This window comes from Chrysochloris asiatica, unplaced genomic scaffold (assembly GCF_000296735.1).
Source record: "Chrysochloris asiatica unplaced genomic scaffold, ChrAsi1.0 scaffold00006, whole genome shotgun sequence".
Classification (NCBI taxonomy): Eukaryota; Metazoa; Chordata; class Mammalia; order Afrosoricida; family Chrysochloridae; genus Chrysochloris; species Chrysochloris asiatica.
The window spans coordinates 10223707-10239208 of NW_006408524.1; the positions used below are offsets into that span (position 1 = coordinate 10223707).

The window sequence follows — 15502 nt, forward strand, 5'->3', positions numbered from 1 at the left end:
CTTAAGTCTTCAGAGATATTTCCTTATCCACCAGGGACTAGGAATAGGAGACTATTGTACTGTCTGGCATAAAGTTTTATTTTAGGTTTTCAAGGTAACTTCTTAGTAGTTGAATACTGTAGCTGGATTTATGGACTCCACTATTTGACACACGAGCATAAAAAGCTTATTTTCAATTCTGTTTTGTTTCCATGTTGGAAAAAAAATTTATAAAAAAAAAGGAAAAAGCACATCTTTTAAAAGTGCCATTGGAGAGAGCTTTCAAACATGGATTTTTTTTTCAAATTGTAACCTTCTGTGTATCAAGAATTCTAATACATGGAATAACAATGTCGTTCCCATTTTAGAAATAAGTCTGCCAGCAGCTCTGGTCTGAATTCTCTTTTAATTGCCCAACTCCCACTGTCAGCAGATAAACTTGAGCTTCCTGTGACCTTTACCTTTGAACTCTGAAATACACCTCATAATAACAGCTTCCACTGCTTCAACAAATTATTAAATTGTCAGGCTGCTGTTTGCAGCGCCGTTCATTTTCAGAAACGAGATAGTCAGCTGTTTGGCGTTGTGGTGGGATAGAATGTGGGGACCTGGCCGCAGAGACAGGTTGCTTGGTAAGCTGTAAAATGTCAGCAAACAAGGAAAGGACCTGTCTGAATGAAAGGAGAAGGCTTCACAGTTTAGGGCTGAAAGCATGTGGCAAATTTTTCCTGAAGGACAGAGAAACCACCTCTAGCATAAGCTAGCTTCTGTAAATTTCCAGTGGTGACTTGCAAACCACAAATTGTACTTTTATTCCATTTTGGAAGGAAATTAAATCGAGCAGCTTTTTATAAGAATGGATAGCGTTTTAGAATTTAGACACTACCGTAAGCCTTTTCTTACCGTTGTGATCACTAAACATGAAATTCAGAAGTGTTTACGTATGTTGGCTTATATCCTCTGGCCAGATTGGAACTGAGGTTCTTGAGGTTAGAAAGGACTTGGTGTCTTTGTAGTCATTATCCTATTTCTTGATCTCTTCTCCAGACCTTGCTTGGATCTCCTGCATAGTATTTCCGTTAAGTGGCCAGAAGCTTAATTGTAGGCAGCCTTCTAGCTGCAAATGTTTCTCACACATTGTTTATTATTGTGGTTCTTAAATGAATCATCAGAGCATTTTTTAAGAATTAAAATTAGGTGCTCTAAGGCTTCCAAGGAATCCTGGTGTGGCTCTGTAGCATAAAACACAGGACTGGAAGGTCGGTTTGAATCGCGAGGTTGGCAGTTGAATCTCACCAGCCTCTCCTTGGGAACCATGTACAGGGTCATTATGAGTTGGAATTGGCTCAGAGCCATTTTACAACAACAACAAGGCTTTCATAGGCGTACTGGTGGGTTCAGTGGTTAAAGTACCCAACTGTTAACCAATAGGTTGATGGTTTAAACCCTCCAGCTGCTTCACAGGAGAAAGTTGTGGCATTCTGCATCAGCCTTGAATTCATCTTGGAAACCTGATGGGGCAGATCTATTCTGTCCTAAAGGTCACTGTGAGTCCGAATAAATTGGATGCCAACAGGTATAAATCCGACTTCCTCATCAACTGTATATTAAAGCACAGGCAGCCACCAAATTTATGTCCTAATGATAGCATGTTGAACCATTAGTTTAAAACCATTAACCTTTCAGTTAGCAGCCAAGCGCTAACTGCTAAGCCCTCAGGACTCCTTCTGTTTATAATGTTGTTGTGTGCCATGGAGTCAGTTTTGACCCATAGTGACCCTGTATAGGGTTTCCAAGGAGCAGCTGGTGAGCTTGACCTGCCGACCTTGCTGTTCAAACCGACTTTGCAGTCCAGTGCATTAACCCGCAACGCCATACCAGGACTCCTCTCCTGTTTTCACTTCATTGATTTCGCTTAACTTTTCTAAGAAATTCTCCTTCTTTCCATACAGATTGCCATTTCCCCCATAACTTTGGTGCTAGGCCTAGCATCTGTCTTCCTGGAGCCATCCAGCCATCGTTTGCTCTGTGCTGAGAAACCTGGAGATTGCTGGGCCTGTTTGGAGATGTTCTGAACCATTTAAGACTATGCACCAATCATTGCCCAGTTCAGAGATGTACTTCTCAGGAAGTCTTGCTGTGGGTTTTATTTAGAACTGTCATTAACTCTGGGACGTTTTCTCTCTTTCTCTGTCTTGCTCTCTGTTTTCAGTTGTACTGAATTTTTACATAGCAAAACATGTCAGCTCAACAGTTTCTGCATCTTCAATTCAGTAGTATTGATTACATTCTTCAAGTTGTGCAACTCTTATGTTCTTTTCCAAATCATGCTACTGCCATTAACATTAATACACTCTCTTCTAAGCAAAAACTCCCCCTTGTCCCCCTTCCTCGTACCCATGGTAGCATTAATAATTTTAAGTTTCTATATACTTGCTTATTTCATATGAGTGAGATCATACAGTCTTTGTCCTTTTTGCAACTGACTTATTTCTTCTCAGCGTGTTTCCAAGGTTCATGCATGTTGTGGCATGCGTCAGGACTTCATGTCTGTTTATGGCTGAGTAGTATTCCGTTGTGAATGTGCCACATTTTGTTCATCTGTTATCTTGGTTGTTTCCACCTTTTGGTTATTGAGAAAAGTGCTGCAATGAACAGTTTCTCAAGATTGTTGTTGTTATTGTCATGTACCGTGGAGTCGTTCCCTACTCATAGCGACCCTGTACAGGGTTTCTGAGGCTGTAAATCTTTACGGGAGCAGAAAGCCTCATCTTTCTCCCGTGGAACCACTGGTAGATTCGAACTGCTGACCTTGAGGTTCGCAGCCCGATTCATAACCACTACTTGTGTAATTAGGTACCATTGAGTTGGTATTGACTCATAGCGACCCTATGCACAACAGAAATAAACACTGCCCAATCCTGTGCCAGTACCACAATTGTTGCTATGTTTGGCCCCATTGCTGCTTCTACTGTACCAGTCCATCTCATTTGGGTCTTCCTTTTTTCCATTTACCTTGCACTTTCCCAAACATGATGTCCTCATTCAGATTCTGGTCCCTCCTAATAACATGTCCAAAGTACAAGAGATGAAGTATGGCCATCTTAGCTTCTAAGGAGCCTTCTAGTTATATTTCCTCCAACAAAGATTTTTTTTTCTTTTGACCGTCCATGCTACTTTTAATATTCTCCAACATCATAACTTATAAATTCATCAATTATATGACCTTATTTATTCATTGACCAACTTTGGCATGCATATGAGGTAATTGAAAATACCATGGCTTGGGTCAGGCACACCTTAGTCCTCAAAGTAACATCTTTGCTCTTCAAAACCTTAATTAAGAGGTCTTGTGCAGCAAATTTGCCTAATGCAATATGTCATTTGATTTCTTGACTGCTGCTTCCATGACTGTTGGTGGTTGATCAGAGCAAAATGAAGTCTTTGAAAACTTCAATATTTCTCCATTTTTATGGATGTTGTTTTTAAGTCCCGTGCTGAGGTTGTTTTTTTTTCTTTATATTGAGATGCAACCCATACCGAAGGCTGTGGTCTTTGACCTTTATAAGTATTTTAAGTCCTCTTAACTTTTAGCAAGCCAGGTTGTATCGTCTGCATATCATAGGTTGTTAATGATTCTTCTAATCCTGATGCCAGGTTTTTCTTCATATAATCCAACTTCTTGGATTATTTGCTCAGCATGCAGATTGAATTTGTATGGTGAACTAACATAACTCTGGCACACACCTTTCCTAATTTTAAACCGTTCAGTGTTCCCTTATTCTATTTGAACAACTGCTTCTTGGTCATTGTTACAAGTTCTCATGAGCACAATTAAGTGTTCTAGAATACTCATTCTATGCAATATTGTCTTTAGCTTGTCAAGATCCACACAATCAAAAACCTTTGCATAGTCAATAAAGCACAGGTAAAAATCTTTCTGATAGTCTCTGCTTTCAGCCAATGACATGGACAATGATAATCCTGTGTTCCACATCCTCTTCTGAATCTGGCTTGAACCTCTGGAAGTTCTCTGTCAATGCATGCTTGTAGCCACTTCTGTGTTACCTTCAGTAAAACTTTACTCGCATGGGATGTCAAAGAGATTGTCCAATCATTTCCGCATTCCATCGGGTCACCTCTCTTTGGAATGGGCACAAATAGGGATCTCTTCCAATCAGTTAGCCAGATAGTTGTCTTCCAAATTTCTTGGCATAGATATGCCTCCTGTGCTGCCTCACTTTCTTGAAAGATTTCAATTTTTATTCCATCAATGCCCAGTCCTTGTTCTTTGCCAACTTCTTCAATGCATCTTGGACTTCTTCCTTCAATCATTGGCTCTTGATCATATGCTACCTCTTAAAACGGTTGAACATCAACCACTGCCTTTTGGTACAATGACTCTATGTATTCCTTCCATCTTCTTTTGATGCTTTCTGTGTCATTCAGTATTTTGTCCATTGGATCCTTCAGTATTTCAAGTTATTTTTTCTTCAGTTCCCTCAGTGTGGGGAATGCAGAGCATGTTCTTCTCTTTTGGTTTTTTAACTCCAAGTGTTTGCACATTTCATTATAACATTCGATTTTGTCTTCTTAAGCTTGAATCAGCTAGTATAGGGGTTGTCATTAGGTGGTTTGGAAAATGTTCATGTTTTGTCTGTGTTCTGACATGACGTGGAGTCATAGTATTTTATTCCTGATCCTTCATGGTCATGCAGTGGCCTGTATGTCAGATGTCACCTGTATGGTGTTCTGTGAAATTGTTTACATTCACCAGGAGAACTCCGAGGCCTCACTGTAAGCACCAGGCCAGCTCCTCAAGGTCAGGGTTTCTTTTTTCGTTCTCACTTGGAACAAATAAAATATCCAACATTTACCAAAATGTCTGTTGTGGCTTGATTACGTGGTTTTGGAGCAATGCAGTGCTGTCTGCATCCTCTTGGAGGGATAGACATTAGTTTTTGTGTTAACAGTATTTGTGTTTGAGCAGAGGTCTGAGGCCTTCAGCTTTAGCTTTTTTATTGCCTACTTCTCATCCCGCCCTTTTGTAGTAAGCATAATTGCTTTATAATAATAAAAAATAGGAAAAGAAGAAAGTACAAAGTAATTACAACTGCTTCGGATCTTTTAGCTTACTGCTATAAATCTTAGGAATTTTCCTACAATATTAAAACCAGTTCTTTGCGCATGTTGTTAAGTGGTTTAATAATTTTCTATCCTCGGGGACTATTTAATTTTCCTAATCATTCTCCTGTTTTAGATCTTTAAGTTGTGTCTGGTTATCATAAAGCATGCTGTGATGAAATTAGATGAACTTTTGTCTCCATTTTTCAGTGTTTTCTGAAGATTGGAATTAGGGAGTTATAAAAGTTATGATTATTTCCGACACTTTTTGAACATACTACTAAGGAACGTTCCATTTCAGAAACACACCAATTTATATTAGCTGTGTGCGTGAGTACCTGTTTCGCCATATCCTTCGTTGCCAAATTGACACACAAAGGAAGATTGTCCTATTTTGAGATTTCTTTGAATTATTAGTGAATTTGAACATTTTTATTCGCCACTTATACATCTTCCTTGGTGATTTTTCTGATTGTATTCTTTGCTTGGGGCAGCTTTTAATATTGCCAGAGAAGCCAGAGCAATGAAGACTGTCCGTTTTATATTTATTGTCAGTTTGAGCACAAATTATTGCTGCATACTGAATAGCCTACAGCCTTTTCTCCAATTTTGCCTAAATCTGGAATAATTATTCTTGCTCCCAAAGAGGCATGATGTAAGAACGTAAATGAGACTTTAGAGTAGACACTGAAATGTGTGGGGATGACCAATATATGTTAGCACATGGGTGTTAATCTTTCCTAAAACCATCCGCCCTGCCGGTTCCAGGAAAGCTATCAGTGGACTGGCCAGTTTGCCCAGTTCATCTCAACTTTTCATACAGCAACAAGAGCACAGATTATAGTGCTGAGCTTTGCTTTTCCTTCTTTTTACTTTTTTTTTTTAATTGAGTGACATACTCATTCAAACCCATAAATGCCCGTGTCCAGGTGAAATTTTATATTAATCAAGATAGCAGTTTGTCATTCTTTCCTTGTGTTCATTGTCCAAGGATCTCCCTCCACTCCTCTTCTACAATCGAGACTGTGTGTAGTTAAAATTAAAGTTACTTGTTCATTATACAGCGCATTCATTGAAGTTTAATCACCCAGTGGATTGTTGTTGTTGGTAGGTAGCGGTGAGTCAGTTCCGACTCAGAGTGACCCTATGTACAATCGAAGGAAACCCTTCCTGCCCAGCATCCTCATCAGCATTCCCAAGTGTGATCCATTCTTGTAGCCACTGTATGGATCTTACTCATGGAGGAGCTTCCTCTTTTCCTCGGACCGAGCATGATTACCTTTCTTTTTTCTACCCTGCTTCTCAGGGTGTCCACCCTTGAGCTCAGCCCAGGGAAATGCATCCTTTGGTACCTGCAAACTAGAAACCAGTTGCAAGATGTTGTGCACTAATGACTAGCTCTGTTAAGTCTGTGGGGATGGCAAAAACAAACAAACAAAAAATGTTTTAATGCTTCCCATCATCTAAAATCGCTTGCAGTTTAAGTTTGCTTATATAAAAATTGGATATTGCTAGTTTAAATAGGAGCCTACCTCATCCACCAGTTAAAATTCATTGCTAAACATATATGGTTGGGTAAGTAGGTTGATACATAGAGCTAGAGCTATCTGCTATTTCTAAGTTTTTTATATTAAGGAAACTGGCTCTACGACATCTTAGGATTTCATTTCTTTTAGTTCATATTGAACCTGAAAGTTGTGTTTCTTGAGTTGCTTATGTTGATAATAGTCTTTTAAATTTTTAAAGCATTGTTCTGTCTACATAGTTTTCACAGTAATAGTTAACTTAAAAGGATTGTCAAATTCTGCACAGCCTTGCAAATGTGTTTACTCAAATATTGTTTTGAAGAAAATAACCTCTGGAAATAATTCCGTGTATGGAGACTTTCTATGGTAGCATGTTTGTCCAATTACCTTTAGGGAAAAGAGGTTGAAGTATTATAACTTGCCCAGAAAAATCACCACTGAATTTATTTATTTTTAAATAACCAACAGTACATTAGGAATATTCCTTCTTTCTTCCTGAATCTTTTATGTTCGTTCTTGATGTAGGTAGTAACACTCTTGGTGGTGTTTAGAAAAGCCTTACTTTCATTTTAAGCAGTGATATTGAGCCAAAGCAGGAAGCAAGAGGTGGCACTGACCTGCTTCGCTCGCTGGTGGCTTATTGGCCCCACCTCCTTCCAGATTCCCAGCAGGAGCTCTGGTAGCTTAGTGGTTGCAAGTTGAGCTGCCAACCCAAGGTCAGCAGTTCGAAACTACCAGTAGTTCCGTGGGAAAAAGATGAGGCTTTCTGCTCCAATAAAGATTTACAGCCTTGGAAACCCTGTGCAGGGTCACTATGAGTCAGAACCGACTCCATGGTGCTTACCACCACCAACAACAACAACTCAGCAGTAGCCACCATACCTGGGGGTCTCCTTTCTAATGTTTTTCTCACTGGCCTTTTTAACATACTTCATGTTATCCCTAATCATATCTATTCTTGGATTTTTAAACCCTATTGTCATGAGTCTTCCCCATCCATCTTATTTGGTACATTCTTATTCTCAGGGCTTTAGTTTTGTCTTTGATTTCCCTGCTTTACTTTATTATCTTGAGTTCCAGCATCTTCTCTGAGTTGGCGGTTTATCTTTGGCAGGCTCTTTGTTCCCTCAAGCCCCTGTCTTTCCTGTGAGAACACGCTGATGTCTGAGATACTCCCATGGGTTTATGCCACCGCTCAGCCTTTTTTTATGGCTGAAAGCAAGAGGTGTTGCTCGCCTTCCAGAAGCCTGAGCAGTCAAGTGATTTATATACTTGAGAGATCACAAGATGATTAAAAAGGGGCCAATCATACTCTTTCTTTCTTCAGGGAAAAGTGGGTGGTAGGTAATGGCGGTGTTAGCTCCCAGAATCCATGGCTTTATTACAGCCCAGTAGGAATCCTGCCACATGTATAGGAAATTCTGGGCTGTGCATCCTTACCGCACTCCAGCATAGGAAAGCAGTAGATAGATTTATCAGCGTAAAACATAGGCGAGTAAAGTATATTGCTGAGAATGTGAGGGCTCCTATTGAAATATAAGTACTGAGAGAGTGCTGACTGCCAGAATGTGGATTTATGGGAAATAAAGCCCTAAAATACTTTCTTCAACAAAAAAAATAGACCTCTTGGAAACAGTTTTTCCTCTCTAGGTACTTAGCTCCCATTGAGCTTAAATGGCTCTTAGTATTGTGATAATGACAATTCAATGTTACAGGATGTGGAAGATGAACCAAACAAATTAGCCAGCTGCTTTTAAGGGTGGATTGCTCAATGGCTCACCCCCAAATGCTTTGTGGAACATTCATGTTCAGTGGGTCTCTAGGCAGCTTTATGACTAGAAGAAAGAAATGGATTTTATTAAATGTCAGTGAAATACAGGCAGATAGTTTTGTGGTAGTTAAATTAGTGTACAATGTTCATAAGAGAAGTAGCTTATCTTAAATCACTGAAGCTGAACTTTCCTTGGCATTCCTGCCAGAAAATGTGTTTCTGCTTGAAATTCCCATAGATTAAGATGAACAAACGAAGACTGAATGATTTTTGCTCCTTCTCCCTCCTTTGCGAATCTCTACGTCATCTTGAATGGCATAAATTAAATTCTGTGCGTACAGCATAGTTTGTATTTAAGGAGTCTCAGAGGACAGGGGTGGGAATAACGTCAAAATTACTAGCTGGCATTTAGGGTTAAATAAGTGAAGGACTTTGGGTAATTACTTAATTTTCGTGTAGTAAACAGTCGCATTGTAAGCACACAAACCAAATCAAACCACATAGTGCCCCTGTAGATGAGAGTCAGAGTGTCCCACAGGGTTTCATAGTATGTAATCTTTACGGTAGAACACCAAGTCTTTTCTCCCTCGGAGTCACTGGTGGGTTCGATCCGCCAACTTTTGACTAGCAGCTGAACATTTAGCCATTGAACCACAAGGCCTTCAAGGTATTTTTTTACTGGATTCCTAATGTTTTCCCCCACACTTCACAGAATTTTTACTTCAACACTGGGCATATTTAATCTTTCCAGCATATGAATGCAGATTGTCTCCCCCTTTGGATGCTTCCGTGCCCATTTCTAGGAATGATTTTTTTTTTGCTTTTGTCCACCACCTGTTTCTACTGACCATCCAGCCATTCATTCCATGCAGTGGATGGTTATTGAACACTCGCTGTGTCCAACCCATTTCTTGCAGTCGTGTCCATTAAATCCCAGCCATGGGTGGAAGATGGGCATTTTGCTCTGACAAAGTCCTCTTGTTTAATACAATGCTGGTTAACTGCCTGTCTGTTGTGGAGTAGGATCTTTCAGATAATCGGATTACTTTTAGGGTTTCTCCTCCATTCTCACATTTCAAACCTCTCCTGTCACAGAGTGCTCAGCACAGTCATCCTTCCTCTGCATTTGGCCTGTTGCAGTGATATGTCCCTCTTGGTAGTTTCTGCCACTGTCTCTGTGTGCATAGCAGAGGGAGGACTGACTCACAGAAAGAGGGCACACCTTGTTATTGTTAAATCAACTGTCAAGTCAGTTCCGTCCCAGCCACCTCGTAGAGGGCTTTCGAGGAGCAACTGGTGAGTTTGAACCGCCGACTTTATGAATCAAACTGACCTCGTGGATGAGTTCTTAACCTTCAGCACCAGGGTTTCTAACTGAGGTAGGAAGGCATATGGTGGTGGCACTTTTTCCCTTCAGAGATGGGATGGGAGAGGGGAAGGTGGGATACATGGCCTTTGAGAGTGTGTAGGATTCACATAATGTGAAGAAAGAACTGAATGTGCTCAATAAAATCCCAGCCTCCAGCCTACACTGCAGGAACTATAATGTCACCTTGTTTTTGCATGGAAAATGCAGGCCTTCAAACGGATCCATACAGGTATGGAGTTTTAAAGTGGGGCACTCGACTTGCATATACACATAATGGAGTTTCATTGTGTTCCCTCTGACTGTAGGAACCTAACAATTAAAAAAGTACATAGGAAATATATCTAGGAATTTACTCTTTCCTCGGTTAGCTGTTTCTTTTTCTATTTTGGGATAGGGAACACAAAAAATAAGCTAAAACAAACCGAAATTGCCTCTAATGACAGGCATTTTAAACTTTCTGTTACCAGCATTTGCTTTTAAAAGGTAAACATGTATTTCAAGATTGCCTGCCTTAAGCGATATATTGTATAATGTCTTTTTTTTAAAGGATTTAAATTGATTATGTCAAGAAAAAAATGTTTTACTGTGTCTTTAATAATTTATGAATTACTAGGATTATGTGATTATCAGACTTAGAGGTTTTGACCAGTTCTCTGTTTACTAAAATTTATCCAGCAGATATTTCTAGTATGCATTCTTCCTGTTAAAATAAAGATCCCAGTTACTATGAATTTTTAAAAAAGGAGTTTAATCTTACAGCAAATTTATTTTATTTTGTGATGTGAATCAATGCTCAAAGGCTATTTTATTAAAATATTTGTCTTGGTATAAATGAAAAACATAGACTTCTTCCAACTAGTATAGTTTAAACTATGACTAGTATGTGTTATTTTCAAGGGAAAAATTATGAGGTTTTGATTTTCCAAGCTACAAAATGAATGAATTCTTAAACCATCATTGAAGACCTTTCCCTGGTACATGACTTCTGAATCACTAATGGGCTTTATTTTTCACGAATACTGATATTTTGGTGCCATCTTGTGGTTCGGCGCTGTAGTAACTTCAGAGCGCAACATTTAAAACAAAGTCCTATGCTGGATACGATGAACTGGTATTCCTTTCCAAATTGTAGATCGTATACTGCAGATTAAGTATACGCTGAGATTGAGATGTTTGTTATTTGGGCACATGAGTAGTCAAACATAGTAGTTACGTTATCTAATACCTGATTCTCAGTTTCTGAAATTCTGTTTTTATACTATTTGCCCCTAGTTGCTGCTGTTTGAACGATCTTGGATGAGCAGATGGAAGTCTTCTGTTCTGCATGAAGGGGAAGGAAACATAAGAAGTGTGAAGTGGCGAGGCCACTTGATTGCTTGGGCCAACAACATGGTAAACACATCCCTCTGTGTTCCTGATTGTGCAGAAGCAGGAGAAAGACCAGGCTGATACAGATGTAGCCAAGCAATAGGGTACCACTGACTGGGGTGGTCATTTCTAAAAGATACAAGTAGCTGTTAAAATACTACCAGGGAGGTTAAGAAATTGAATTGCTTCTGGGTCTCATAATATAGTAATTCTCAATATATTCTGAACTCTATTTTAGAGTAAGAAACCTAAGGCATAGAGAGTAACCAAAAAAAAGAAAAACCTTTCTTAATAATGGAAAGGCTGTATTAGGAGTGTGGTTTTGAAAATACAATTGCCTAATGCACTGGACCACAAGGTCAGTGGTTCAAATCCATCAGCCGCTCTTTGGAAAACCTACATAGAGTTGCTATGAGTCAGAAGCAACTCGACAACACTTAACAACAGTTGGCCAAGAACAAGTGAGAGTTGCTATGAAACAAGCAAAGAATATTAATGATTCTTGTTTTCTTTAGTGACATGTAAAAATATAGTAGCTATATAAAAATTTATAATTATTTGTTTTATGTGTATATGTATGTATATGTATTTCACAGGCAGAAATATAGGCCTGACTTTAAAAAGAGTGGATCTTCGTTTTGGGGATTGCTCTTAAAGTTTACTTTATATGAGTTTAAATTAGTAAACAGTTTTTATAATGTCTCTTTGACATAGGCAGGTCTTTTAGAATATCAAGGTGTGTAATTTACTAAACCAATTTTATTCAGTTTTAAATGCTAGGAATCTCTCGGAATCCACCTCGCTCCTCAGGACTTTTATTACTTCTCTGAGTTAAGATAAACAAACATGTGGCCTCTTGATTTCTTTTTAGCTAGTAGCTGGCTTGGTGTTTCCAACTTAAAATGTCAAGTATAGTTTCCTTTATATAGTGATTTTCCAGATTCGGAGTTTTTCTAAAACATGAACCCTGTTTTTGTGTAAGTGAGACTTGTCTGTCATTTGGGGCAAGGTGCTTGTTCATCGCTCTTCATTTCAGATTCGTACTGGGGTCGAGCCACCTACATCATCCCTCATAAAACCTCCTTTGCCCAGAAAGAAAGAGATCTTTTGTTTTGCTTTTGGTTCTCACAAGGGTTTGTATGGAGCAGAAGGATTTTCCTTTGCACAGCTGCCAGCAATTCTCAGTAAACATGGTCAGTGCCAGTTATTGCTGGCATGCCGCCGCAGTGGCTGTTAATAAATTTCCCTTTATTTTCCTCGTCCCAAGCAGGGGATGTTTAATGCTACTTTATTTTCCAGGGTGTGAAGATTTTCGACATCACCTCAAAGCAAAGAATCACCAATGTGCCCCGAGATGATATAAGCCTTCGTCCAGATATGTATCCCTGCAGCCTGTGCTGGAAGGACAACGTGACACTAATTATTGGCTGGGGGATATCTATAAAGGTGCTTGTGCTTGTCTCTGTAATAACCCATGTTATTTTAGATTCGCTGAGGATGTTCCAAAGGAATATGAATTCTTGAACAGCTTCTGGGAACCAAAGTATTTTCACCTCAATGTTATCATCATGGTGCGATAACCATTCAGTGCTCAGATTCTTTCATGTGCATAAATTGTAAGATACATTCTTTTTTTCCATGCCATGAAAACACATTTGTGACCTTTACAATGTTTAGCATGGTGCTACTTTTTAAATTTTTTAATTTTAATCTTCCTTTAATTTCCCGAAGCCCAGTTGACGTTAGCTATTTATGGAGCATGTGGTTAGTTTTATTGGTTAGTCAGGGTTCTTGTTTTCCCATTTCCCTTTGCTTGGACCCTTTGCTTCTTCATTAAATTTATTGATGGTGGAGAGAGAAAGTTAAAACCAAATCATTCTGCTTGCTTGGTAATAGTTTAATGGAGGAGAGACCAGACTTACTGTCTATAATAAGATTTGGGAATATTTTGTGAGAGATAATTATCTGACCCTTATGTGCCTGGATAAATGAAATTTTGCTGTTCTGCAGAAGGGGCCCAAAGCTCATTTACAGTTATTTCATCCACACCTGGTGCTTGTCTTATATTAGATAACTTAAGAGCAGACATTTTTTCCTGCCTTTTAAAAATATACAGCTAAACCCTAAGAAAAACAAGTAAAAGGTAGCTGAGGTACAAATAGCAGGAGATATTATTCCAATAATAACCTGACAAACAGACAAACAGAGTTGAGACTCTGGAGCAAACAAACCTGGGATCGTGCTCCTCACTAAGCATTACTAGCCTTACGTGCAAAATGGGAGCAGTAATCGTTCTTCACGGCTTCAGTTTTGGAGAGGTTTAAGTAAGGTAATGCGTGTAAAGACTTCAGCGTAGAACTTGTCACATTGTAAGCACGTGGGGAAGGAGCTCTGGTAGCGTAGTGGTTATGACTCGGTCTGCGAACCTTAAGGTCAGCAGTTCGAAACTACCAGCTGTTCCACGGGAGAAAGATGAGGCTTTCTGCTCCCGTAAAGACTTACAGCCTTGGAAACCCTGTACAGGGTCGCTATGCGTCGGAACCAACTCCACTGTACATAACCAAGCACCTGGTATGGTGCTGTAGGAAGAGCACTGGACCTCAAAGTCGTTTTGAACCGCAAAGTCAGTGGTTCAAATCCACCAGCCCCTGACCCCATATAAGGTTTCTGAGAAGCAACTGATGGGTTTGAACTGATGACCTTGTGGCTCACAATCTAGTATTGATCCTAAGCGCCATAACATCAAGTTTTAGAAAAGTCGTAACGCTTGTTTTTTTATTCATAAAGAGACATGGCTATTTAAAATTTCACTCTTCTCTGAAAAGGGGAAGATCAAATGTACTAATTCAAAGATTGTTATGAACAAAACAAGCATTGTTAATTACATTTGAGGTGAGATCTGCTGAGCTTTTGCTTTGGTATGATTTAGGTTTTCTTTGCTTTCTTTCTTAGTTACATCTGGGGGTAGCTGTTCTCCTGTACTAAGTAAACACAGCTCTGATAGTCATACTGGTAGGAAAAAGGGAAGGAAGTTGGGCCCAGTGGTCTAGGAGAGCAAAAATGATTCCCTAGCCTCCCTACCCCTTCTCGGAGGTTACTTGTCCAATAAACGTATAATTTTGATGTTTTTTAGTTCCTCAAATGGACCAGATGTGTTTTCTCCCCCACTTTTGTTTCATTTCTGATTTTCTTTTCTTTTGGAGAATGACAAGGGAAATCTGCCTTAAGTTTACTGCTTGCTACAGGAAATACTTTCTATGGTAAACTGAGTAATGACCCCTCAAAATTTTAGGTCCTCACAGACTGGGAAAAACATTTTTTTCAATGACATATCAGACAAAGGACTGCCCTCTAAAATTTCTAGACTACTTCAACGACTCAACAAAAAAACAGGCAGAGGACATGAACTGGCACTTCACGAAAGAAGACATTTCAGGTGGCCAACAAAATGAAGACATGCTCATGATCATTAGCCATTAGAGAGATACAACTCAGAACAACAATGAGATAACATCTTATTCCAGCATTATTAGCAAAGTTCAAAAACACACGAGAAAACAAATGCTGGTGAGGGTGTAGAGAGACTGGGATCCTCCTCCACAGCTGGTGGGACTGTAAAATGGAGCAAGCGCTGTGTAAAGCAGTCTGATGCTTTCTCAAAAAGTTGGGAATCTATAGCTAGATAGATAGAGAGAGAGAGAAAGAGAGAGCTCTGATACTGTAGTGGTTTTGAATCAGGCTGTTAATTTCAAGCTCAGCAGTTCGAAACTCCTGTTCCGCGGGAGAAGGATGAGGCTTTCTGCTCCTGTAAAGATTTACAGCCTCGGAAACCCTGTACAGGGTCGCTATGAGTCGAAATCGACTCCACGGCATATAACCACCATCACCAATATCCATCCATGTTCATTGAAGCACTACTCACAGTAGCAAAAAGAAAGAGACCACCTAAGTGCCTATCAACAGAAGAACGGCTAAACAAGCTTTGGAACATAAACACAATAGAATACTATGCAACTTTTAAGAATAACTGTAAATCTGCAAAACACCTTACAACATGAATGAAACTGGAGGGTATTATGCTGAATAAAATTAGTCAGTCATAAAGGGCATATATTATTTGGGACCACTATTGTAAGAAATTAAGGAAAGGTTTTCTTGATTAAAAAAAAAAAAAACATTCTATGATGGTTATTGGGTGTGGGGGGCAAGGACAGAATTATTCATGGACTGGAGGGTAGACATGTTAACATGGGTGATGGGACAGGCAGTTAAAAAAAAAATAGGTATCAGGTCCTAATACCTGGAATCTGTGAGTGTTACCCTACATGGCCAAAGGGTGAATATTATCTGGCAAAAGATGTGATT

At 39.3% G+C, this 15502-nt stretch overlaps 1 protein-coding gene across 1 annotated transcript in view; it reads left to right on the top strand.

Annotated features, from left to right (window-relative positions):
* VPS41 (vacuolar protein sorting 41 homolog (S. cerevisiae)) overlaps nt 1-15502 on the top strand; it is a 259706-nt gene that overhangs the window by 141909 nt on the left and 102295 nt on the right. Inside the window, exons 7-8 of the mRNA XM_006832263.1 lie at nt 11042-11161; nt 12437-12583. Coding sequence (XP_006832326.1) covers nt 11042-11161; nt 12437-12583 — 267 coding nt within the window. The remainder of the gene's footprint in view (nt 1-11041; nt 11162-12436; nt 12584-15502) is intronic.